Here is a 27,877-nt window from a genome sequence, read left to right as displayed (position 1 = left end):
TGGGGCACCGTAGCGGCTTCACCCGGGCTGGGGTGGGTAAGGTGGGTGGAGCTGGGTGGCTGTCCCCGGCTCAAGCCTAGGAAACCCTGATGGTTGCGGTGTTTCTTGTAACGCTCTATGAATATTCGCCGCTTTTTTACATCGCGGTGGTCTTTACCTGTTTCGTTGTGACCACCGGCCTGGTATTGGGATGGTAAGTGCTCCGGTGCCGGTGGCAAGGGACCAAGGGGTGGACAGCGCGGGGTTGGGGTCGCGGTTAGTTGCGGGGGACACCGGAGCTGGGGGACTGTGGTGCTGGGGTGCTTGAACTCTTCAGGTTGCGGTCCAACTGACTCCAGAAGGAAATAGGACCTTGCACCTCTGCCTTGCATCACCTTGCAGTCGTCGTCACAGTGGGCCCCCAAAAGGTGGGTGGTGGTGTGGGACTGAGGTATTTTACTCAGCTTTGTTTCAAGTTGATAAAGCAGCCAGGAAGACCCTGGCCTCAGTATTGAGACAGAGTGACCAGAAGACCTCTTTACCGCCTTGGGAGGCAACTGTGTTCCCCGGGTGGATCTGGCACTGCGGGACAGTGCTCAGACGTGGACAGTAAACAAGGCTGATTGCTGTTCTTCTGACCCAGACTGAGCACTTGGTCTCAGATCTTTCAGTGTAACTTACAACTGAACTGTTTGCAGTTCAGAATATAATGGTTTCTACAAGTACCCTGCACCTTCTGAAGCTATAGTTTGGTCGACAGAACTGTAGTCATAATTTTAGAGATGAAAGAAACTTTGATTTATATTACAGTAAGTAATAGAGAAAATTTACTTGAAACTGTGAAGGGTTAGGTAATCTGTGAGCAGTTCTTCAAGCCCAGGGATTCTAAAATGTCTCTTTTGAGGAGAGGCCATTGTATCACATTTAGAAAAGCCTTACACATACAGCTATTTGAAACCATTTTACTAATCCATTTAGGAGAATGACTTGAGCTGGCTCTTAAGAATAAGTATTTTGAAAAATAAATCGAGTTATGTGTGTATAATAGAGAACATGTTAAGTGAGATAAATCAGAAAGAGTAGGCTAAATATGGGACGATCTCATTCATGGACGAAAGTTGAGAAGTAAGAACAGAAAGGGGAAACACAAAGTAGAAATTGGACTGGGTTTGATCTATTGCATCAAAGCAGGAGACTCTGAAGGGGGGACGGGCTGGGGTGGTGGGGAGCTTTTAGGTTCTGCTGCATGATAGTGGAGGAGGATAACCTAGGCTGATGGTGAAAGTGTTTTGCAGAAGTATAGAAAATTTTACACACGTAGCAACAACTGTATTTACTATAAATCATTATTTCCCACAATAGACAAAATGCTAGATAAAGCAGTCATTTTAAAAAGCAAAATTTTAAAAGTTAGAAAAAAAAGTAGCCTCCCCTTGTTTGAAGGGCCTATAATGAAACTCGCCTTTAGTAGTTGTTTTGAAAAGGCTATCTGTATTCAAGACCTCCCACTACTATATTTTGCCTAGAGGCCTAGATCTCATCATGCTCCATAAAAAAGGGACATTTGACTGTTGGAAATAGCCTAGCCTCTAAAATAATCCCAAAGTTTTGCCAATTTGTATCAGTGAGAAATTGGCCAATATATGCGAAGATGTTAGTAAGTAATGCTAGGTCAGGGGCCACCTAGTATGCTAGGTTAGTAAGTAATGCTAGGTCAGATGTTAGTAAGTAATGCTAGTGTCACAGAATGTAACACTAAATCAGATCAAATTTGTTAACCTAGCTGTATTCTCAAGACTCTGGAGTGCTAGTTTAGAATTGTTGAACTGAAATTTGGACTCAGAAGTGATCTCTTTTTTAAAAAAATATTTTATTATTTATTCCCTTTTGTTGCCCTTGTTTTATTGTTGTAGTTATTGTTGTTATCAATGTCGTTGTTGTTAGATAGGACAGAGAGAAGTGGAGAGAGGAGGGGAAGACGGGAGGAGAGAAAGATAGGCACCTGCAGACCTGCTTCACCACTTGTCAAGCGACTCTCCTGCAGATGGGGAGCCAGGGGCTCAAACCGGGATCCTTACACCTTGTCCTTGAGCTTTACCGCCACCTGTGCTTAACCCGCTGCGCTAACCGTCGGACTCCCAAGTGATCTCTTTTTAATAAAGATGAGATCCTTTCACGGATCCTTGCACATAGTATGTTGTGCCCTTAACTGGGTGCACCATCTCCTGGCTCCCATATCTTTTTTTAAATGTATATATTTTTTAGGTATTATCTATTTTTATTAGATCGCCAGAAATCAAGCGGGTAGGGGTGATAGAGAGGAGGAGAGACAGAGACACCTGTGGACCTGCTTCACCACTCATGAAGCTTTCCCCCTGCAGGTGGGGACCGGGGACTCAAACCCAGGTCCTTGCACATTGTAACATGTGCTCTCAACCAGGTGCGCCACCACTCAGCCCCCATAATGTCTTTATTATATATTTGTCCACTCATCTACTCTTCTGTCACCTATCTGTTCATTGTATTTCTTGATTGCTTCAAAGTAAGTTTTACTTTCCATCCACAATCACTAAAGCACTACTATTACTAGCTGGAGCTTAATATTTTATTTTTTAATTTATTTTAATTAAAAAAATTTTTTTTTTGCCTCCAGGGTTAGTGCTGGGGTTCGGTGCCTGCATTTCGAATCCACTGCTCCTGAAGGCCATTTTTTCCCTCTTGTTGCCCTTGTTAGTCATCGTTGTTGTTATTATTATTGTTACAGCTGTCATTCTTGGATAGGACAGAGAGAAATGGAGAGAGGAGGAGAAGACAGAGAGGGGGGGAAAGCAGGTCGCCTACTGACCTGTTTCACTGCTGGTGAAGTGACCCCCTGCAGGTGGGGAGCCAGAGGCGCAAACTGGGATCCTTACACTGGTCCTTGCGCTTTGCTTATGTGAGCTTAACCCGCTGCGCTACCGCCTGACCCCCCCCCCCAACCGTGTTTTTTTTAATTTATTTTTTAGATTTAAAAAAATATTTATTCCCTTTTGTTGCCCTTGTTTTATTGTTGTGATTATTATTGATGTTGTTGTTGGATAGGTCAGAGAGAAATGAAGAGAGGTGGGGAAGACGGGGAGAGAAAGAGAGACACTTGCAGACCACTTGTGAAGCCACTCCCCTACAGGTAGGGAGCCAGGGGCTTGAACCAGGATCCTTAAGCCGGTCCTTGTGCTTTCCCCCACGTGAGTTTAATGCGCTGTGCTTCTGCCCCACTCTCCCAGCTGTGTTTTCTAAATTAGCTAGATTCAAGTAGTTGAACTGTCATTCTGTGGGACCTCTTGTCTCTCACTTTTTAAAACATTTTATTTACTTATTTATTTACTTTGGACATATATAGAGAGAAATTGAGAGGGAAGTGAGAGAGAGATAAAGAGGGGGAAGAGGAAGAGAGAGAGAGAGAGGCAACACTATTTCACCTCTTGTGAAGCTTCCCCCCTTGGAAGATGGGGTCCAGGGACATGAACCTGGGTCCTTGTATACTGTAATGTTCACCCTCTACCAAGTGCTTACCACCTGACTCCTGACCTCTTGGCTTTTAAATCCTAAATTCATTCTGCAGTTTAATATAAATTGAGTAGCAATATCTTTCTGATACTTATGTTAAGAGAAGTAACTAATGAAATATAACAAATTCGACAATTATTAAAAGTATGCTTTGTTTTATTTTATTTTTGCCTTCAGGTTTGGTTGGGATGTTCCAGTAATTCTGAGAAATTCAGAAGAGACCCAGTTCAACACAACAGTTTTCAAAAAGCAAATGAGACAAGTCAAGAATCCTTTTGGCTTAGAGATCACAAATCCATCTTCAGCTTCAATCACAAGTTGGTGACGATCTTACAGCTTTTTTCTTTACATATCCTCCTTTTAGCACTTTCATTTTCTTGATCTGTTACCTTTCTTCACTAGACATAATATGCATAGAGCTTTATTAGAGATGATAGCTATAAAAGTTAGTAGTTTGTGGTCCGGGAGGTGGCACAGTGGCTAAGGCAGTAGACTCTCAAGCATGAGGTCCTGAGTTCAATCCCCTGTAGCACATGTCCCAGAGTGATGTCTGGTTCTTTCTCTCTCTCTCCTATCTTTCTCATTAATAAGTAAATAAAATCTTTATTAAAAAGTCAGTAGTTTATAAGCTTTGCTTCCAATAAACTTATTAGTGAACAGAGGCAGTTAATATGAATATAAAGTATCACAAGTGTTGATAAGACAAGACCAATGGCTATTGTCATAGGGTTTTAGTGCACCGAGACATGTAAGGATAGTGAAATATAAGCACTGTTATACTAACAGCAAGAAGTTGCTAACTTGCTAAAAAAAAAAATACTGTCTTTTATTCTAAATGTATAGTATTTTGGCTTAAAGTGTTATTTTGTGGGGGGGAGGAGGGCAAGTGTTGCCACACCAGGTTAAGCACACATAGTACAAGGGTCCCAGTTTGAGCCTCAACTCCCCACCTATAGGAGGGGTTGCTTCACAAGTGGTGAAGCAGGTCTGCAGGTGTCTATCTTTCTCTCTCCCTCTCTATCTTCCCATCCCCTCTCAATTTCTCTCTGTCCTATCAAAAAAATAAAAATAAAAAAATTGGCCACAGGACCAGTGGATTAATTGTGTAGGCACTTGCGAGCCCCAGTGATAAGCCTGGAGGCAAAAAAAAAGAAAGAATTTTTTGGTAGATGGCAATAACTAATTGTCTGTTTCTGGATAGCCTTTATATTATATATAACAGTTATGTGATAATAGGTGATAGTTATCTATTTGCTTGGAAAAATTAATTGCCTGCCAGACTATCTAGGAACCTAGTAGAGTGGAAGAAGGAAAGAAAAGCTTAGGAGTGCTAAAGTGGGGAAGCATATTGAGGAAAAGCTTTGTAAAGAACCCAAGCCTCTTTCTTTTACCTTCTTTTCCTTCTTAATTTTTTTTTTTTTTTAATACAGGGTTGACAAATAAGTAGGTGTTTTCCTTTTGGGATTGTGAGAAATTCTAAGACTAAAGTGTTAATGAAGCTCTAAAATAGAAACAGAAGAGAAACAGAATAACATGTCAGAGAAACAATAAGTAGTTTGTTATAGATAATTTAGAGTGGGCAGGTCTAAGGGAGTAGGTCTAGAAGACTTAGATTCGTTGCACTGTTCTCCATAGACAGATCCTTTTACTTGGATAAGGAATGCAAGAGAAAGAAGAAGTTTTGGAAAAAAGGTATTGAATTCATGTGTGAACTTCTGGACTTTGAAGAAGTTGGTGGGGAAATAAATAGGCAATTCTAGATACATTTGATAACTCTGAAAATTTCTGGACCAAGACTCTATCATCTTTTAGTTTTAACTTTACACTTGTTCTGGTGTCTTAAGAACAGCCTAAAACTCTTTCAATAGCTTATTTACGTCTGGCTACTATCCTGTTATTCTTCTAATCTTTATATCTAGGCTTTTTAAAAGCAGTTTCCTTTACCTTCTCCTTTTAATTGGCTCCCTCGTTACTCCTCAGAGCACTGTCACTAACTACCATTTCAGCCTCTCTCCCCTACCTCTAATGTCCAGTAGTCATAAAATCCAGTGGATCGGGAGTTGGGCGGTAGTGCAGCGGGTTAAGTGCACATGGTGCAAAGTGCAAGGGCTGACATAAGGATCCCAGTTCGAGCCCCTGGTTCCCCACCTGCAGGAGGTCACTTCACAAGCGGTGAAGCAGGTCTGCAGGTATCTGTCTTTCCTCCTCTGTCTTCCCCTCCTGTCTCCATTTCTCTCTGCCGTATTCAACAACAACAACAGCTATGACAAGAATAGCTACAACAAGCACAACAACAAGGGCAAGAAAATGAGAAAAATATCCTCCAGGAGCAGTGGATTCATAGTGCAGGCACAAACCCCAGCAATAACCCTGGAGGCAAAAAAAAAAAAAAAAATCCAATGGATCCTTTTGTTAGTGATACTGACTCCTCCTTTTTCTCTGTCTCCTCTTCCTCCTTTTCCCTCACCCCATCTTCACCAGAGTACTCCTCAGTTTTTGGCCCCTCCCCCACCTCTATTCTCCAAAATTCATAAGATCCAGTGGATTCTTTTTAGGCCTGAGTTAGTGCTACCAGTACAGTATTTAACAGACTCCTTTTCCTCCTCATCTTCTTTTTCCTTCATCTCTTCCTTCTCCTTTCTCCTTCTCTTCCTCCTTCTTTTCCTCTTCTTTTTCCTTCTTCCTCCTCCTCCTTCCTTTCCTACCACCTCTTCCTCCTCATCAGAGCACCACTTGGCTCTGGCTATTGGTGATTCTGGGGATCACACCTAGAATGCTCACATACAAGTCCTTTGTGCTACTGCTGTGCGATTTCCCCAACCCTAGTCTTTCTTCGTGAGAACCTACACCCCTATTGTCTCTTACCATTTTTTTAAGCAACAGAGAGACAGAGGCAGAGAAAGAGAGTTAAAGAAACCTTCAGTTCATTGGGGGTTGGGCTCTACCATTCTTGCCTAGTCATTTTCCTGTCTCATTTACAGAGTCACTTGCCAAAAGTCAATGTACATAGTCAGTGAGGATTATCAACCTTAAATAATTTTTTTTTTGCCTCCACAGTTATTGCCAGGACTCACTGCTCCTGGAGCCTATTTTTTTCCCTCTTGTTACCCTGGTTGTTTTACCATTGTTGTGGTTATTATTATCATTGTTATTGATGTCGTTGTTGTTGGATAGGACAGAGAGAAATGGAGAGAGGAGGGGAAGACAAAGAGAGGGAGAGAAAGATAGACACCTGAAGACCTGCTTCACTGCCTGTGAAGCGAACTCCCCTGTAGGTAGGGAGCCGGGGCTTGAACCGGGATCCTTATGCATGTGCTTAACCCACTGCACTTATGGAGAAAAGTTCAGAATGTCTTATTCTTCCTGTGAATATTCTCCTGAATTGAAGAAACCACGAATCTTTTTTCTTTTCTTTCCACTAATGGTGTACAAGTGGTTCATCCTGACATTTTTTTTTTTTTTACTTAAGGATGTTGACTTTTAAGATATGCCAGATAAAACCAGATTGTTTAGAAGACATGCTTGATTAAGAATAGGGGTGTTTCCATGATCTCTGATCTCTATAGTACATGATCTCATGTACTTGGACTGGCTCTTGAATTGGGCTGCCAGTAAAACTACCAGTATAAAGCCATCCTTCCTGCTGGAAAGTTCTACAAACTTGGAAAAAGTAAAAAAGTAAAAGAAATAAATACATTGTAAGCAAACAAACAGAACAGTTTGAGCTAGACAATATGAGGGAATTTATCTCTTTCTTCCAGGCAGAAATAGCCTCAGATAGAACCTTTCCAGTAACTGTTAGAAGTAAATGAGGGGCTGGGGAGACATTATAATGATTATGTAAAAGACTTTCATGCCTGAAGCTCTGCAGTCCCAGGTTTAGTCCCTAGAGCTACCATAAAACAGCTGAGCAGTGCTCTTGTTGTGTGTGTGTCTCTGTCTCAAATAAAATAAAGAAGGGCAACAAAAGGAAAAATAAATATCAAAATAACATTTAAAATTATGCAAGAAGAATTATTAAAAAGAATAAGTAGAAAATAAGATATCCAGTAAGCAAAAGACCTGCCAGCTATGCCTAACACATTAGGTGCTAACCAACAGTAGCATTACTGAAGTATATTTTTAAAGATGTCATTCATTATCTGTCTTCTACTGGGAAATAAGGAGAGGGATCTTGTAGGAATTATACTCAGCAAAATAAAATCCATTTGTTACAACATGGAATGGTGGGTCTAAATAGGACATAGAAATAGTATTTTTAAATTTTTTTTATTCCCTTTTGTTACCCTTGTTCTATTGTTGTAGTTATTATTGTTGTTGTTATTGATGTTGTCATTGTTGGATAGGACAGAGAGGGGGAGAGAAAGATAGACACCTTCAGACCTGCTTCACTGCCTGTGAAGGTGGGAAGCTAGGGGCTTGAACCGGGATCCTTAAGCTGGTCCTTGCGCTTTGTGCCATGTGCACTTAACCCGCTGCACTACTGCCCAACTCCCTGAAATAGTATTTTGAACAATAATTATGATACTTTATTTATTTATTTATTGCCTCCAGGGTTATCACTGGGCCTTGGTACCTACACTACGAAGCCATTGCTCCTGGCGGCCATTTTTTTCATTTAACTGGACAGGACAGAGAGATATTGAAAGGGAAGGGGAAGATAGGGAGAGAGAAAGACACCTACAGACCTGCTTCACCACTTGTGAAGCAACACCCCTCCAGGTAGGAGCTGGGGACTCAAACCAGATCGTTGCACAGGTCCTTGTGCTTCGTACTAAGTGCACTTAACCTGGTGTGCCACTGCCCAGCCCCCTACTGTGATATTTTAAAAGGTTGTTTTATTTGATGTACAGTTTTTAAAACATTTTTTTCTTTTTATTTACTTATTTTCCCTTCTGTTGCCCTTGTTTTTTATTGTTGTTGTAGTTATTATTACTGTTGTTGTTATTGATGTCATCGTTAGATAGGACAGAGAGAAATCTAGAGAGGAGGGGACGACAGAGGGGGAGAGAAAGATAGACACCTGCAGACCTGCTTCACCTCTTGTGAAGTGACTCCCCTGCAGATGGGGAGCGGGTGCTCAAACCAGGATCCTTACGCCAGTCTAATGTACAGTTTTTTTTTAAATATTTACTTATTTCCTTTTGTTGCCCTTGTTGTATTGTTGTAGTTATTATTGATGTCGTCCTTGTTGGATAGGACAGAGAAAAATGGAGATAGGAGGGGAAGACAGAGAGAAGAGAAACGTAGACACCTGCAGACCTGCTTCACCTGCAGGTGGGGAGCCAGGGGCTTGAACCGGGATCCTTACGTTGGTCCTTGCGCTTTGGGCCATGTACGCTTAGCCCACTGCGCTGCCCGACTCCCCTAATGTAGAGTTTTAGAACGCAGATTTATTTTATTTTATTTTTTAAGTCATGGTACCCAATGTGCCTGGCAGTAGGGCAAGGGGAGGAGGGCACATATGGACACCGAATTTTCTCAAAAAGCCAGAAAATCAGTTTTAATCTTAGTCATTGAGTTTTATTCACTAGGAATGAATAATCGGAATTTTGTTGTTATATAATGATACTGTATATGGATTTATGATACTCTTTAAGATAGAGTCTAATGAAATTGTGTGTTCTTAGGATACTGGCTAGGCTGAACTAGTTTGGCTCAGGAATTCTGCTGTTTGTTTGCAAACAGCTTTCTTGTTTTTTGACTTAACTCAATGAGAGCTAACATAAACCAAAAGGAGTAGGCAAAGTGACTCCCTCTGTGCAACCTGAAAGTTTCACTTCTCAATGTAAGTTTTATTATTGTCATGCATGGTCCCTTGTATATCAGTCTTTGGCGGGAATTCTTTTTTTTTTTAAATTTATTTATTTATATTTATTTTCCCCTTTTGTTGCCCTTGTTTTATCATTGTTGTGGTTATTATTAGTATTGTTATTGATATCGTTGTTGTTGGGTAGGACAGAGAGAAATGGAGAGAGGAGGGGAAGACAGAGAGAGGGAGAGAAAGATAGATACCTGCAGAGCTGCTTCACCGCCTGACTCCCCTGCAGGTGGGGAGCTGGGGGCTCAAATGGGATCTTTATGAGGATCCTTATGAGGGTCCTTGCGCTTTGTGCCATGTGTGCTTAACCCGCTGCGCTACCTCCTGACTCCCTTTCACGAGAATTCTTACAAAGAAGTTTGTGCCATTTTTTTTTGTTTTGTTTTGTTTTTGTTTTTACCAGAGCACTGCTCAGCCTGGCTTATGGCAGTGTGGGGGATTGAACCTGGGACTTGAGAGCCTCAGGCATGAAAGTCTCTTTGCATAACCATTATGCTATACCTCCACCCTGTTTTTTGTTTTTCAGTGGCAGAGCTCGCTTGATTATACCTCTTATTGTCATCTTTTATTGTACTGTATTTGATTGCTGTAGCCAGGTAGGCAAGTAAATGTTGAGAGAAATCACACTCAGATTGCTTAACTTAATTTGCATTCTGAATTTTTTGGCTTATGACTGTCCCAATTTTACTAATACTATTAATTGAAGATATCATTGTGTATACACTGTATTTTAGAAGATTAAGAGACTGAAAATGGAGACTGTTATGAAAGAAGTAGAAAAAATTGAGAGTAGTTTTGCAGGGATGTTTTTTTAAATATTTATTTCCTTTTGTTGCCCATACTGTTTTATTGTTGTAGTTCTTATTGTTGTTGATGTCATTGTTGGATAGGACAGAGAGAAATGAAGAGAGGAGGGGAAGACAGAGAGCGGGAAAGACCTGCTTTTGAAGTGTCTCCCCAGCAGGTGGGGAGCTGGGGGCTCGAACCAGGATCCTTCGCAGATCCTTGTGCTTTGCGCCATGTGCGCTTAACCCGCTGCGCTACTGCCCAACTCCCTTGCACTCATTAGTAAGTATAAATCAATACTTTTCTCAAAGTCTGTATAATGGGCAAACAGACGAAATATCATGGGGAATAGAACTTTTAAATTCTGTAGTTCTTTCTAACTAATTTATCAGATTTGTTGGTGCTACTCCACATACACAGAAGCTCATATCTGTATATATATCACCAAACACTGAGAATCGATTTTCAGTACTATGGACCATCTGTCTGTTTTATTATTATTGTTGTTGTTGTTACTATTATGAGTTTAATGGTTTACGGTAAATTTCTTGGCACATGGGTACATTTTCTTATCCCACCAAGATAGATGTCTGCAAAACACTGAAACTCCAAAATTCAGTCCATCATCATTTACCAGGACGTGGAAGCCCCCCCCCCCCTTTCCCCAGTCTCCTTTTCTTCTCCTTCCCCAGAGTTCTTTGCTTTGGTGCAGTATACCACCAGACCGTCTGTCGGATTCTATTTTTATGTCTCCTCCAACACATCCATCCTTTTAGTCATTTTAAAAATGTATAACATGGGGGCTGGGCAGTAGCACAGTAGGTTAAGTGTACATAGCAAAGTGCAAGGACCTGCACAAGGATCCCGGTTTGAGTCCCCAGCTCCCCACCTGGCGGTGAAGTAGGTCTGCAGTTGTCTTTCTCTCCACCTCTCTGTCTTCCCCTCAGCTCTTGATTTCTCTCTGTCCTATCCAACAACAACAAGGGCAAGAAAAATGGGAAAAAAATGCCCTCCAGAAGCAGTGGATTTGTGTAGTGTAGGCACTGAAGCCCAGCAATAACCCTGGAGGAAAAAAAATTTATAACATGCTGGGGATATAGCATAATGGTTTTGCAAGTAGTTTCTTTTTTTAAAATACATTTTTTAAAGAATTTATTTATTCATGAGAAAGACAGATGAAAGAAAGAACCAGACATCACTCTGGTACATGTGCTGCCGGGGACTGAACTTGGGACCTCTTGGTTGAGAATCCATTGCTTTGTTCACTGTGCCACCTCCTGGACCACTGCAAACAGATTCTCATATTTGAAGCTCCAAGGTCCAGATTCAATTTCCTGTACCACCATAAGCCAGAGCTAAGTAGTGCTCTGATTAAAAGAAAAAGAAAGAAAGAAAAAAAAACAATAATAATAAGTAAAATAAAATCTCTTAATTATATAATGTTGCAATCATTATCCTTATTAGTAAGCAACAGAAATTACTCTAGTAAAAGGATTTTTAGTATCTTACAAAATTGCCAGTGGTTTAGACAGCCAGATTCAGAGACTGAGGCAGTTCAGCCAAGAAAAGTGATTAAAAGGGAGTCCTAATGTTGCAACTTGTACTGTAAGCAGTGTGGGACACTGGGTATTGCTGCCCTTGAACTTGAGATTGCTACTACTGCTATGAGGTCGGGGAAAAACTGTAGGGGGACATATAGTAAGTCCTTTGTAATTGTTAAATGAATAGGTAAAACTGATTTGTGTGCCCATTTACAATATGTATAATTTATTGATATTAGCTTCTTAATATAGTTTATTCAAATTGTAATATCTTTTCAGTATTCTGAAAGACAAACAAGTGAATTAGTGGATACAAGCTCTCCATGGTCTGGAATCTCTATTCTTTCCACATGACATTTTTTTTTTACCTCCATGGTTTTCGATTAGGCTTAGTGCCTGCACTATGAATCCACTGCTCCTGGAGGCTATTTTTCCCCTTTTGTTGCCTTTGTTATTATTATTGTTATTGCTGTCATTGTTGTTGGATAGGACAGAGAGAAATCGAGTGTAGAGGGGGAGAGAAAGATAGACACCTGCAGACCTGCTTCACTGCTTGTGAAGCGACCCCCCTGCAGGTGGGGAGCTGGGGGCTCTAACTGGGATTCTTAGGCCGGTCCTTGAACTTTGCGCCATGGTGTGCTTAACCTGCTCTGCTACCGCCTGGCCCCCTCCTCATGGCATTTTACAAATTACATGGAACATTAATTGTGTGACAACAGCGAATATTAATGTTGTCAATTTGTATTACTATCAGTAAAGCTTTTTTTTTTTTTTTTTTTTTGCCACCAGGGTTATCACTTAGGCTTAGTGCCAGCACCATGAATCCATCATTCCTGCCAGCTTTTTTTTTAATTTTTATTTTTTATGAGATAAGACAGCAGTTAAGAGGGGAAGGGAGATAGAGTGAGAGAAAGATAGACACCTACAGACTTGCTTTACCTTTCATTTTCACCTTTACCCCTGGCAGGTGGGGAGCTGTGGCTAGAACCCAGGTCCTTGAGCTTGGTAATATATATGCCAAACTGGGCACACCACCACCAGGTCCCACTCAATTTATTTTTAATATTTTTCCTTCTCTGGGGATCATGTTGTGGACCCCATGGGTTTGTTGTATCTACTATTGGAGACAGCTCTACTATCTGTTGTAGTGAGGATTATGTACACCGTTAGAATGGTAGGTTACCAATAGTGAACTTTATTTCATTAAAAATCTAGGGGCTGGGAGTCAGCTGGTAGTACAGTGGGTTAAGTGCAGGTGGTGCAAAGTGCAAGGACTGGCGTAAGTATTCTGGTTTGAGCCCCTGGCTTCCCACCTGCATGGGGGGGTCACTTCACAAGTGGTGAAGCAGGCCTGCAGGTGTCTTTCTCTCCCTCTCTTTGTCTTCCCCTCATTTCTCCATTTCTCTCCATCCTATCCAACAATAATGACATCAATAACAACAATATTAATAACTACAACAATAAAACAAGAAGGGCAACAAAAAAGGGAATGAATAAATAAATAAATATTAAAAAGTCAATTATTAAAAAAAAATCTAGGGTCCAGGCAGTGGCACACACAGTTGAGTGCACATGTTACCATGCATGAGTACTGTGTTCAAGCCCTTACACCCCTCCCCTCCATTGTAGGGGAGAAGCTTTACTAGTGGTGAAGCAGGTCTGCCAGTGTCAATCTTTTTCTCTCCCTCTGTGTCTCTCCCTGCTCTTTCAATTTCTCTCTGTCCTATAAAATAAAATAGAAAGAAAAAAAAAAGTGAAGTAAAATGACTGCCAACACTGGTGGATTCATGGTGATTCCACTGAGCCCCTTGGTACCAATAACCTTGGTAGGGGAAACAAAACAAACAAAACACAGTAACAAAAAAGTCTGTGTGGGAAAAGCCTCAAAGTCATCAAAAATGTATAATGTCAAAGCAAAAATGCATATATAATAAGAAAAGATTTACTTTTATTCTATCAAAACCAGTGTAGAATTTGAGGATTTTTATATCTTGTTTTAATAGATCAGACTCTTCATTTATAGGCACATACTCTTTATACCCTTTAATAAGTTCCTTTAACTGCCATCAGTCTGGCCAGCATCCAGAGGGAAGCTTTTCTTATTCTGTGTATAATTGTATTAGAAATTATGTTAGGTAATTTTCTTCTCTTTGTCTCATTTGTTTTCTACAGCTGGCATAACTTTGACAACAGATTGCCTTGAAGATAGCCTTCTTACATGCTACTGGGGGTGTAGTGTTCAAAAATTATATGAAGCTCTGCAGAAGCACTTTTATTGCTTTCGAATAAGCACTCCCCAAGCAATGGAAGATGCTCTATATAGTGAATATCTCTATCAAGAACAATACTTGTATCCTTTTACCTGAAATAGCCATCAACACATAGGCACAATGAAATGTTGCTAAGGTACTGTGGGTTGTCTTTGATATAGTCTTTTTGGTTATAGTGACAATTTACCTTTACCTTTTAAAACAGTATTAAAAAGGACAGCAAAGAAGAGATATATTGCCAGTTACCAAGAGATAATACAATTGAAGATTTTGGTATAGTACCCAGATCACGCTATCCATTAGTAGCACTGTTGACCTTAGCTGATGAGGATGATCGAGAAATTTATGATATTGTAAGTAATTAAAAACTTCTGGCTGTTTACATTTGAAGGGATTTCAAGTGATAGATCTTAATTGGTGAAATAGAAAATATTTATTTTTAATTTCAGGGGCTGCACATTTGACCTGGATACATTTTTTCTTTGTTGGTCTGCTTCTAAATTCTGCTTCTAAGACCCCTTCTGTTTCATTGGTTTAATACCCCCCCCCCCGTTTAATCCCCCTGCTTAATACTGTATTCTATTTACATAACCACTGTTAACTAAGCACCACCTGCCTCCAGCGCATTGGTTTAATCCTCACTGTTTTACATGCTTTTTCCTTCTCCCCACCCCCTATCCTACATACATCCTCTTGGGACCTGACACTTCCGCCTCAGGATATATAAGGACAGGCTTGTGATTAGAGATAGCTTAGATTGCGCTGCATTCCACATGAATAAAGACTGAACTGCGTACCACTCAGCCATGAGTCCCTGGTCGTCTCTCTCTCTCTCCCGCCAGCGAAGCTAACCCAGCATAGTGGCGCCCTGAACAGGGACTGGCATTCTTTATTCTTTAAAAAATATTTTATTGGGAGTCAGGTGGTAGTGCAGCGGGTTAAGCACACATGGCACAAAGTGCAAGGACCGGCGGAAGGATCCTGGTTCGAGCCCCCAGCTCCCCACCTGCAGGGGAGTCGCTTCACAGGCGGTGAAGCAGGTCTGCAGGTGTCTGTCTTTCTCTCCCCCTCTGTCTTCCTCTCCTCCATTTCTCTTTGTCCTATCCAACGACAACATCAACAACAACAATAATAACTACAACAATAATTTTTTTTTTATTCTTTTCCTCCTCCACGGTTATTGCTGGGCTCGGTGCCTGCACCATGAATCCACTGCTCCTGGAGGCCATTTTTCCCCCCCTTTTGTTGCCCTTGTTGTAGCTTCGTTGTGGTTATTATTATTGTCCTTGTTGACGCAATTCGTTGTTGGATAGGACAGAGGGAAATGGAGAGAGGAGGGGAAGACAGAGAAGGGGAGAGAAAGATAGACACCTGCAGACCTGCTTCACCGCCTGTGAAGCGATTCCCCTGCAGGTGGGGAGCCGGGGGCTTGAACTGGGATCCTTAACGCCGGTCCCTGCACTTTGCGCCACATGCGCTTAACCCACTGCGCCACCGCCCGACTCCCAACAATAAATATTTTAAAAAAATTATTTAGTTTTGGAAAAAGAGAAAAATGAGAGGGGATGGAAGTGGGAAGTAGAGAAGGGGAGAGGGGGGCAGGTAGTGGCACACCTGGTTAAGTACACAAGGACCAGGGTTCAAGCCCCTGATCCCTACCTGCAGGAGGACTATTTCATGATCTATGAAGCAGCTCTGCAGGTGTCTTATCTTTCTCTCCCCCCTCTACCTTCCTTACCCTCTCTATTTCTCTCTGTCCTATCAAATGAAAGAAAGGAAGAGAGAGAAGAAAGGAAGAAAGGAAAGAAGGAGAAAAAATGGCTTCCAGGAGTGGTGGATTCATAGTGCAGTCACTGAGCCCCAGCAATAACTCTAGTGGGGGGGGGGGAGAGACAGAGTGAGAGGCCCCTGCAGCACTGTTTTACTGCTTGTTACTTTTCCTCTCTGTAGGTGGGGACTGGGGGTTGTGTACTCCAACATACACTCTACTGGGTGCACTGTCACCTGACTCTTAACACACTTTTCTTCTTGAAAATTAAATACATAGGGTGTATACCTGTATTATTGTCATACATGTAGCAGCAGCTTTTTTTGAGCATGATTTTTTTTCTGTATGTGTTACACAAATATGACTTTAGGAAGTAAAAGGCATATTGTAGCTGAGTTAATTTCATTATCATATCATATCATTTTTGCTATACAGGAAATATCTGTTAAAAAGCCTGTTTATTAGTATAATCGCTGTAATGATTGAAAGTGTTCAGTTTTTAAGAATCCACCATTTTCTGTGCATTTTTGCAGTCATCTTTTTTCTGTCATAGTCTCTAGTATACCTATATCCTATATATGTTTAGTCCTAATATTTTTAGTAATTACAGTCATCTGCTTTTTAATATTTTAGTAAAGTGAGTTTATTATTTATTTATTTTATTTCCTATTACAGAATTACATGTCAACAGGGGTTTGAATCCACACCATTCCCACCACCAGTGTTCTGAATCTTTACTCTCCCCACTGCAGTCCACCACAGTTCCCCTAAAGTTGTAGACATGGGCCAGCCATCTTCTCTACAACTATCTGTCCACATTTATACATAGTTGCCCCTTCTTTTTCTCATTAAATCCTCTCTTCATCTCTAAGCTACTCATGACATCATAACTATCTCCATATGTCCCTCTAAGCCTCTCATAGCATCATAGCTATCTCCATATGTCCCTCTCCTTTTTCTTCTCTCTCTCTGGGTGCTGATGGAGCTGGAGTGCAGAGTGCTATTTAAAAAAAAATTTTTTTTTAATTTATAAAAAGCAAACATTGACTAAACCATAGGATAAGAGGGGTACAACTTCACACAGTTTCTACCACCAGAACTCTGTATTCCATCTCCTCCCCTGATAGCTTTCCTATTCTTTAACCTTCTGGGAGTAAGAACCCATGGTCATTGACAGGTCGATCCATACTCCCAGCCTGCCTCTCTCTTTCCCTAGTAGGGAAGGGTTCTGGGGAAGCGGAGCTCTAGGACATATTGGTGAGGTTGTCTGTCCAGGGAAGTCTGGCTGGCATCATGCTAGCTTCTGGAACCTGGTGGTTGAAGAGAGATTCAAAGTCCTCTAATCTTCATCCTTTCACTTTTCCCCTGCTGGGAGTATGGATCAAGATTTTTTTTTTTTTTAAGAATTTGTTCATTTAGTCATGAGAAAGATAGGCAGAGAGAGAAAGAACCAGACACCACTCTGGCACATGTGCTACGGGGGACTGAACTCAGGATCTCATGGTTGAGAATCCAAAGCTTTATCCATTGTGCCACCTCCCGGACCACTGGATCAAGATCGTTTATGGGATCATCTGCTTTTCTCATTACATGTTAAGTTTTTTTTTTTTTTTTAAACCAGAGCACTACTCAGATATGGCTTATGGTGGTACAGGGGATTAAACCTGGGATTTTGGAGCCTCAGACATGAGTCTCATTGCATAACCACTATGCTATCTACCCCCTGCCTTTAAGTATTTCTTTAGCCTGGTAGTTTATCCCTATTAGGAAGACAAAAACATTTTAAAAGTCTAGGAGGAACTAAATCCTGACCTTCCTCTAAGTATAGTGGACATTTATACATGAAATAAACTTTTGGTGAAATGTGTCATGGTGAAAGAATGGCCTTTTACACAGTTTACTACTTTCTGGAAGTACATAATATTCACTGATAAGGATATGATAAATTCTTATGACACTTTATATGTAAGTACATTCACTAATATTAGCTCACTTATTTCTTATAAAACCGTATGTGTTAGGAGCTAGGCGGTAGCACAGTGGGTTAAGTGCTCTGGGGAAGCGGAGCTCCAGGACACATTGGTGAGGTTGTCTGTCCAGGGAAGTCTGTTCACATCCTGCCAGCATCTGGAACCTGATGGTTGAAAAGACAGTTAATATACAAAGCCAAAAAAATTGTTGAACAAACATGGACCTAAGGCTGGAATAGTATAGATGAAGTGTTTGGGGGATCCTCCATTTTGTAGATAGCTAGTAGGCATATTTTAGTTATATTCCAAAGGGCCTGTGGCTATACTAGTGTTTTTTTTTTTTTTTTTTGCCTGAGCCTGAAATCTGATATGCAGGTGTATCCAAGTTATTGTCTGGGGAGATGATGTCATGGCTGGGAAAAGGACCAGAAAGCTGGATCAGGGAAGAAAGTAGCTCCCCAATATGGGAAAGGGATATAAATATTGTTGACTGTAAATCCCATCGATTTGTTGTGATCTGAGGCCCATAATTAGCTTAGGAGCCTGTGTGACCTCTGCATCCCTCTAGATCTGAGCTCACATTCTGTGGTCATGAGTAGGAACATTCCATGCTGCCCCAGTATCGACCCATCTTCCTCATGTGTAGCATAGAGTATGTTGTCCAGCCTCCCTTCGGAGGATGGAATATTCTCTACCGTTGTTGATCCAAGTTGAGGGCAAGGTCCTATGGGGGCATGTGGGCCATCTTTAAGAGCATAGCACATACATACATCCTTTCAGTACAATGCAGCTGACTTCATTTTGTATATCTTGTTATTTCATCACAATCAGTTTGGAATTATGTATTTGCAGCCTGCAGGCTTCACTGATGATGATGCTTATTAGGGTGTATTATTATTATTATTAAAGTTTTTATTTATTTATAAGAAAGACAGGAGGAGAGAGAAAGAACCAGACATCACTCTGGCACATGTGCTGCTGGGGATCGAACTTGGGACCTCATGCTTGAGAATCCAAAGCTTTATCACTGTGCCACCTCCCGGACCACAGGGTGTTTTATTTATTTATTTATTTGTTTAGCCTCCAAGGTTACTGCTGGGGATTGGTGCTTGCACTACAAATCCACTGCTCTTGAAGGCCATTTTCTCCATTTCGTTGCCCTTGTAGTTATTATTGTTATCATCATTGTTGGATAGGACAGAGAGAAATGGAGAGAGGAGGAGAGAAAGATAGACACCTGCAGATCTGCTTCACTGCTTGCAAAGTGACCCCCTGCAGGTGGGGACCTGGGGGCTCAAACCAAGATCCTTACACCAGTCCTTGTGCTTTGCACCATGTGTGTTTAACCTGCTGCGTTACTGCCCAGCTCCCAGAGTGATTTATTTATTTATTTATTTATTTATTTAATGAAAGGTCTAGAGAGAGAAGAAGACCAGAGCTCTGTTCAGCGTTGGCTTATGGTGGTACTGGGGATTGAATCTGGAACCTCTGAGCCTCAGGCATGAAAGTCTCCCCCTTATTTATTTATTTTAATGATATGTATGTAACAATTTCCTTTTTTCCCCAAGTGGTTTATAACTCATTACTGAATATAGTTATTTTTGGTGCTCTAGCTGCCTGGTCCAAGACTGAGGGTTTATAGTCAAACACTGTCGTATGCTTTACATTGGTTTGTCCTAGCCCTCCCCCCGCCAAGAGAATTGGATCAGTCCTGTTAATTTCGCGGGCCTGCTTGGCCCCGCCCCAAGGAACCCCGAGAGAGGGTTCCTGAGTCCGAGGGTTCCCGAGTTCGAGAGTGCGAGAGTTTCTGAGTTCGGGAGGAAGAGAGAGAGGGCCAGAGGGTTCCCCAGTAAGAGAGTTCCAGAGTTCCAGAGAGAGGGGAGGGGTGAGGGGGCTTTTTATTGGGCGACAACCAGGGGTGCCGTGTAGGGCCAGGATTGGTTGAAAGGGGGCACTCTAGGATTTAGCGAGGCATAGAAAAACCTGGGGGCGGAGCCAGGATTGGTTGAAAGGGGGCACTCTAGGATTTAGCGGGGCATAGAAAAACCTGGGGGCGGAGACTGCATCAGAATAAGTCCTCAGCAACAAAACACTTTGTCTATGATTACTTGGATTAGTTCTCCCAGTTCAGAAACTATGGAAAGAGAGATGTTTAACTTTTGTTCTCTGTATCCCCATCAACACATGCTAATCCTTGTAGATAACCAATTTGGTGTATGGTGTTAATTGTGGTCTAGTTTCATTTTTCTGCATGTGGCTGTCCAATTTACCCAGCATCATTTGTTAAAGAGACCTTCTTCCCATTGAGCAGTTTTGGGTTTAGTTCTGGGCTTTTTTTTTCTTTTTTTAATTTTTGTTTTTGATTTATCTTTGCTGTGTTCCTTAATGTAATGTTATGATACCAATACCTAAATTTTTATCTTATTTTTCCCTTTTTCTCACACAAGAGGTGAGAAAAAAGTATGCTGCACTTTAGTTTGGTTTTTACACGTTCTTGCTGTTTTTCATTTTATAGTATCCCCTGGAAGCCACTTTACGTCAGTTCACAGATATTTTCTTCACATGCTTGTAGCAGCATAGCTCTTCATTGTGTGTAGGCTGTACATGTGCCCTAGTTACTTAGCTATCTCCTGTATTGGGGCATGCAGATATTGAGTTGTCAGAAAAGTCATCATGCATTTTTGCATAGAAACATGTAGAAAAATATATCATGACTTTTCTGACCACCCAATAGTTTCCACTCTTTTGCACTAACAGTGTAGCACTGAATAATCTGTGCAGATGTGTTGAGTTTGAGTGGTTGCAGAGTAAATGCATGCCATGTTGTCATATATTGTCACATTTCCCTCCACTGTGTAGAAGCTCTTTAATTTGATACAGTCCCATTTGTTCAGTCTTGTTTTTGTTTCCATTGCTCATGGGGTCGAATCTCTTTAGTGTTGATGTCATGAACTATTTCACCTATATGTTCTTTTATTTATGGTATACTTTCAGGTTTAAAATTCAGATCTTTGATCTATTTTGAGCTAATTTTGGTGTATGGTGTTAATTTGTGGTCTAGTTTCATTTTTCTGCATGTGTTTGTCCAGTTTACTCAGCACCATTTGTTAAAGAGACCTTCTTCTCTCCATTGGGCAGTTTTGGGTTTAGCTTTTTTAAAAAAAATTTTTAATATTTATTTATTTATTAGATAGAGGCAGCCAGAAGTTGAGAGACTGGGGGACATTGAGGGGGAAAGAGATAGACACCTGCAGACCTGCTTCACCACTCTTGAAGCTTTTCCCCTGCAGGTGGGGACTGGGAGCTTGAACCCAGGTCCTTGTGCAATATAACATGTATACTCCACCAGGGGCACAACCACTGGCCTCAGTTCTGAGCTTTCTATCCTGTTCTATTGGTCCATATGTTCATTTTTTGTTCTAATACCATACTGTTTTAACTACTGTTACTTTTTAGTATAAACTGAACTGGGCATTGTGATGCCTCCATTTTTCTTCTTTTTCTTCAGGAGTACTTTTGCTATCTGTGCTTTTTTATAGTTACACTCAAATTTTTGAATAAAGTTGCTCAATTTCCTTGAAATATGTCATTGGGATTTTAATAGGGGTTGCATTGAATCTATAGATTGATTTTGGCAGAATTACATTTTAATATATTCTTTCAATCCATGAATGGGGATGTTCTTCCATTTCTTTGTATCAACCTCTATTTCTTTTAACAATGTCTTATGGTTTTCCTTGAAAAGGTCCTTCCCCTCATTTGTTAGATTTATTCCTAGGTATTTTATCTTTTTTGGATTCAATTGTAAATGGGATTGCTCCCTTCAGTTCCTTTTTCTCTGGCCTATTTTTCATGCAGAGAAATGCCACAGATTTGTGGGTATTGATCTGCTACTTTGAATTCTTTTTTTTTTTTTGGCAGAGTTTCTAGGGTCTTCTACATATATCAACATATCATCTGTAAACAGTGATAATTTGATGTCAGTTTGGATTCCTTTGATATCTTTTTCTTGCCTGACTGTAATGGCAATGACTTTTGGGACTTTGTTGCATAGAAGTGGTGAAAGTGGACATCCTTGCCTAGTTTCTGGTTTAGGGGGAAAGCTTTTACTTTTTCCCCATTGAATATGATGTTAGCCATGGATTTGTCATGTTTATTTTACTATGTTTAGGAATTTTTCTTCTACTCCCAATATCTTGAGGGCCTTTATCATAAATGGGTGTTGGACCTTGTCAAATGTTTTCTCTGTCAATTAATAAAGTCAAGTGATTTTTATCTATTTTCTTGTTGATATGGTGGATTACATTGATTGACTTGTGGATGTTAAACCATCCCTGTTTCCTCAGGGATGAATCACACTTGGTCTTGATGGATTATTCTCTCAATATGTTGTTGGATTCAATTAGCCAAGATTTTGTTGAGGATCTTTGCATCAATGTTCACTGGGGGGATATAGGTCTATAGTTTTCTTTTTTTGGTTGGAGTCCTTTTCTGCTTTAGGGATCAGAGTGATATTAGCCTCATAAAATATGTTTGGGAGTGTTCCCTCTTCTTTTTTTCTGAAAGATGAGTGTTCTTTGAAGATTAGTTCAGAGGATAAGTGTTAGTTCTTTGGATGAGAAGAAGAATGAGTGTTCTTCTTTTAATGTTTTATAGGATTCATTAGTATAGCCATTTGGGCTTGGGCTTTTGTTCTTGGGGAGGCTTTTGATTACTGTTTCAGTTTCTTTACTAGTGATTGGCCTCTTAAGTTTATCCACCTCATATTATGTCAAGGTTGTCAGTTGGTATGACTCTAAGAATGTTCATTTCTTCTAAGTTGTCAAATTTATTTCCATAACAGTCTTACATGATCCTTTGTATCTCTGCCCCATCTGTTGTAGTATCTCCTCTCTCATTTCTGAGTGATTTTACCATAGCTCTTTCTCTCTTTTTCTTTTAGTAAGTGTAGCTAGTGGTTTATCTGTTTTTATTTATCCTTTCAAAGAACCAGCTCTTGGTTTCATTAATCTTCCTAATGGTCTTTTTGTTTTCTGTTTCATTGATTTCTGCTCTGATTTTTAAACTATTTCCTGTTTCCTGCTGACTGTTAGGTCTCTTTATTGCTCTACTTCTAGTTGGTTGAGGTGGGTTCTTAGATGGTTTACTAGTGATTTCTCCTGTTTATTAATGTGGGCCTATATTGCTATGAATTACCCTCTCAGGACTGCTTTTGCTGCATCTCATAGGGTCTGATAGCTGGTTTCTTAATTTTCATTTATATCGAGGTAATTCTTAATTTTTTTAAAGTTTCTTTATTGAGGGATTAATGTTTTACATTTGACTAAGTAAATACAATAGTTTGTACATAACATTTCTCAGTTTTCCACATAACAGTACAACCCTCACTAGGTCCTCTGTCATCCTTTTTGGACCTGTACTCTCTCCACCAGAGTCTTTTACTTTGGTGCAATACACCAACTCCAATTTTTTTTTTTATTATTTCTTCAATGATCCATGTATTGTTCAGAACTATGTTGTTTAGTCTCAAGACTTTGGGGAAATTTCTTTTTTGTGGTTGACTTCTAACTTCATACCATCATGGTCAGAGAAGATCCATTTTATAATTTTAATATTTACATATGTTTCTAGGCTGGCTTTATGACCCAGCGTATACTCAATCTTTGTGAATGTTCGATGTGTACTTGAGAAGAATGTGTATTCATTTCTTTAGGATGGAAAGTTCTGTACATATCTGTTAGGTCCATTTTATCTATGGTTTCATATATAGCTTATGTTTTCTTGTTGGATTAACCCTTTGACCACTATGTACATTATGTAGTGTTCCTCTCTGTCTGCTTACTTTCTCTACCTAAATATCTGTTTTATCTGAGAACAGAATAGCTGTCTTTGCCCTTTTTTCTAAATTATTAGCTTGGAACGTCTTTTTCAAGCCTCTTACATTAAGCTTCCATTTGTTTTTCCTTTGGAGGTATGTTTTCCTGAAGACATATAATGAATGGATCCTGTTATTTAATCCATTTAACTACTCTGAGTCTTTTGACAGGTGAATTTAAGTCATTCACATTTAGGATGACTATTGATATATGTGATTGATTATGTCCATTCTGATTTTTGTTTTAAATTGCTAATTCTTTGCTCATTTGTTTCTGTCATTTTGTGTGAATGAGTTTCTGTAATGAGTTCCTTACTGATTTCTCTTGTACTTTCTGTAAATCTCTGTTTATTGTTTTGTCTTGTGGTTACCATAAGTGTAATTACTTACACAGTGTATCCAAAAAAATCTTTCTTAAGTTGGTCTTGATTAACTAACATTTGATAGAACTGCTTTGTACGTTAATTCTCTCCCCTCCCCTGTTTTATTTTTCTTTCCTGTTTTTATTGTGTTCTTAGATCTAGTATACTGATGTTCACCTCACTTAGAACATGTACTTCTTTGTTTCTCCTTTTCTTGTGGGTCTCCTTTCAGTACTTCTTGTAAGGTGGGGTAGATGATGTCAAATTCCTTTACCTTATGGATATTTGAGAAGTCGTTTATTTCTCCCTCACCTTCAAAGGATAATTTTACAAAATAAAAGATCCATGGTTAGAATTCCCTCTTAGTACTTTGAATATGTCATCCCATTCTCTCCTTGCCTCTAGGGTTTGTGAAAAGAAGTTTGGTGAAGGTTTGCTAAATCTGCCTTTGTATGTAACTGCTTTCCTTTCCCGAGCAGCCTGTAAATTTTCTTCCTTGTCATTGAGTTTTGAGAATTTTACAATGACATGCCTTGGTGTTGGTCATTTTGCATTCATGTACAGCCTAGTCACTTCCATTTCCTTCTGCTCCTATGTAGAGTCCACCTGGTGCACTTCTGCAGACATACTGCTTACTGTGCAGTCTAGACACCCAATGGTAGGGGCCACCTGGTTATGCCTGCCACTACTCTTTGAGCATCTCCCTAGGAAGCCTAGTTTTATACAATTTTTTTTCTTTTTACAATTAGATTTGTTTTAAAATACACCCAGGGCTTATTCTTACTTGTGCTGTGAGGATTGTATGTAATTTTAATTTTTACAAATACTTATCTAGCTCTTTCCTACTATTTTTTTGTTCTTAATTTATTTTTAAAAAGTTTTTTTCTTGTATTCCTTTTTGTTGCCCTTGTTTTATTGTTGTAATTATTATTGTTGCTGTTACTGATGTCATCATTGTTGGATAGGACAGAGAGAAATGGAGAGAGGAGGGGAAGGCAGAGAGGGGGAGAGAAAGACAGACACGCACAGAATTGCCTCACCACTTGTGAAGCGACTCCCCTACAGGTTGGGAGTCGGGGCTAGAACCAGGATCCTTACGCTGGTCCTTGCGCTTTGTGCCACGTGCGCTTAACCCACTGCACTACCACCAACTCCCTATTTTTTATTTATTTAAAAAAATATTTATTTATTTATTCCCTTTTGTTGTCCTTGTTGTAGTTATTATTGATGTCGTTGTTGGTTAGGACAGAGAGAAATGGAAAGAGGAGAGGAAGACGGGGGTGGGGGGTTGGGGGGGGAGAGACAGACACCTGCAGACCTGCTTCACTGCCTTTGAAGCAACTTCCCTGCAGGTGGGGAGCCGGTGGCTTAAATCGGGATCTTTATGCCAGTCCTTGCACTTTGCGCCACCTGAGCTTAAACTGCGCTACTGCCCGACTCCCTTTTCCTTTTTTTTAAAAAAGGATTCTCTTTGATGATTTGAATTGTTAGCCTATTTGTGCATCCTATGCTGTTTATTGTATTCCACCTATCTCTCTCATCATGTGGCAGTTCTACACTGTTTTAATATTAGAGGTTTTGTAGTGTATTTTAATGTTTGACTGCATCAGTTCTCCTTATATAGCTAATATTATTTTCCTAGCTGTTTTCATGCCATTTTTCCAAATGGGAATTTAAGAGTCATCTCGTGGTTGTGTTCAAAAACTCAATGGTATTTTTTTGTTGGGGTCACATTAAATGTGTACACTTGAATACAAATTAAAATAAATGGAAAGAATATCCCACTTACTGTCTTTTCTTTAGTGACTTGTTTAAATAAATCAGTATAAGCTTTCTAAATTTGCAGCCTTTTATTTTAGAAGCCTTTCTGTGAAATAATATAAAAAGATTAAATACTGGGAATCGGGCTGTAGCGTAGCTGGTTAAGCGCATGGACGGGCATAAGGATCCGGGGTCTAGCCCCTGACTCCCCATCTGCAGGGGAGTCGCTTCACAGGCTATGAAGCGGGTATGCAGGTGTCTTTCTCTCCCCCCCCCCCCCCCCGTCTTCCCCCCTCTTTCCATTTCTCTCTGTTTTATGTAACAATGATGACATCAATAACAACAATAATAACTACAACAACAATAAAAGACAAGGGCAACAAAAGGGAAGATAAATAAATATAAAAAATTTAAAAAATTAAAATAAAAAAGATTAAGTACTGATCAGTGTTCTTTTTTTAAATTTTAGATTTCCATGGTGTCAGTAATTCATATCCCTGATAAGACTTATAAACTTTCCTGCAAAATATTATACCAATATTTACTCCTGGCTCAAGGTCAATTTCATGATCTTAAGGTGAGTTCTCTATCCTCTTATCTCTGTATCTTTTTGTTTGTAGAGTTTCAAATAATGACTTTTTATAAAGAGAAAACAATATTTTTCAGTTAGTTACCATAGATGTTGTTCTTATTTCCATTGAATATGCTAGTTCTTAAATTCTGAGCTCCTCTTATGATCCTAGATTTAGAGAGTACTTGTCACTTGTAATTATCTTTAAATTTCTCTCTCTGATTTTCAGCAACTTTTCATGTCTGCAAATAATAACTCCACTCCTGCCAGCAATTCTTCTCCAGAAGAACAAGGCACAGACCAAAGTTTGTTAGAAAAGGCTGGATTGTCTGAAGTGGAGACACCAGAGGAGACTAGCAAGGACTGTGTTGTTTGTCAGAATGGGACTGTGAACTGGGTGCTCTTACCCTGTAGACACACATGCTTATGTGATGGCTGTGTTAGGTATTTTCAGCAGTGCCCAATGTGCAGGCAATTTGTTCAGGAATCTTTTGCACTTTCCAATCAGAAGGAACAAGATAAAGATAAATTGAGAGTTCTTTGATGGTGTTGTTACAACTGAAAAGTACACTGTCCACTGAAGATGCAGAAATTTGTATTGTTGGAATTAATCATATGGAATCTACACTGTTGGCTGTCAGTGGTAATTCTATTTTAAATTCATATTTGTACAGTATATGAATAATGAAAATTAATTATTCCTAATACTAGTATGCCATCTGTGTTAATATATAAAACTTCATTTAACTCTTGAAAAGAATGTAACCTTTTAAAAAATGTTTTATTTATTTATTATCAGGTAGAGACAGAGAAATTGAGAGTGAAGGGGGAGACAGAAAGGAAGAGAGACACCTGTAGCCCTACTTGACTTGTGTAAGCTTTTCTCTTGCAGATAGAGACCAAGGGCTTGAACCTTGGTCCTTGAACCTTGGGTCCTTAAAGCGTACACTCAACCAGGTATGCCACCACCTGGCCCCTAAACTTTTTTAACCAAGTAGAGGGTTTAATATAATATTGATCAGAAAAATTCTGAAAAGCAATATAAAATTTAAGGAAGTAAATGTCAAAAGATTTGTGAATATTTTTCCTGTGACATAATCTTGAATGCAATTGGGAAAAGGCTGCATTCTCTTAAAGTAATTATATGTTCCCCCTTTTATAAGGAAGTTAGAATGGTCTTCTAATTTTCAGTCCTTTCCTGAAGTAGTTTAAAAAGCAGTTTTTATCTCATTTGATTTTTAATTTTCCTTACAATCATATTCACATAAGTACAAATCAGTTTTAAAGGTAGCTTCTTAAAATCATAAAAACAAGGCAGAGATACGATTCTCGACTGTTCTTAAATATATCAAAGACTGAAATGCTCTCACCTACAGGAGGCTAATATATACAAGGTGAGTAATAAAATCTACTGGACATTTAAATCTACTGTCAAATACGATTAGATTAGTAGAATGTGATGAGCCAGGGAAGGTTGGTGAGACTCTTAACACCTTACCATAGGCTTTCTCTTGCAGAGCAAATCATCCAAAATTAAGGGGGGAAACCCCCCAAAATCACTAAAAGAAACAAATAGCTGTTTTTCCTAGTGTATTTTTATTGATAATAAACCTCATATTTATATTAA

General features: G+C 39.8%; 1 protein-coding gene across 1 annotated transcript; it reads left to right on the top strand.

Annotated features, from left to right (window-relative positions):
- Window positions 1–13: 13 nt before the first annotated feature.
- CGRRF1 (cell growth regulator with ring finger domain 1) lies at window positions 14–27,877 on the top strand. The gene is made up of 6 exons (XM_007527369.3): window positions 14–193; window positions 3,703–3,842; window positions 13,846–14,023; window positions 14,149–14,296; window positions 26,149–26,256; window positions 26,480–27,877. Exons 1-6 carry the CDS (start codon window positions 90–92, stop codon window positions 26,792–26,794), a joined length of 993 nt encoding a protein of 330 aa, XP_007527431.1. The 5' UTR covers window positions 14–89; the 3' UTR covers window positions 26,795–27,877.

Source organism: Erinaceus europaeus, chromosome 16 (genome assembly GCF_950295315.1).
Source record: "Erinaceus europaeus chromosome 16, mEriEur2.1, whole genome shotgun sequence".
NCBI classification, from domain to species: Eukaryota; Metazoa; Chordata; class Mammalia; order Eulipotyphla; family Erinaceidae; genus Erinaceus; species Erinaceus europaeus.
This window is presented reverse-complemented; position numbering and strand designations above follow the sequence as displayed.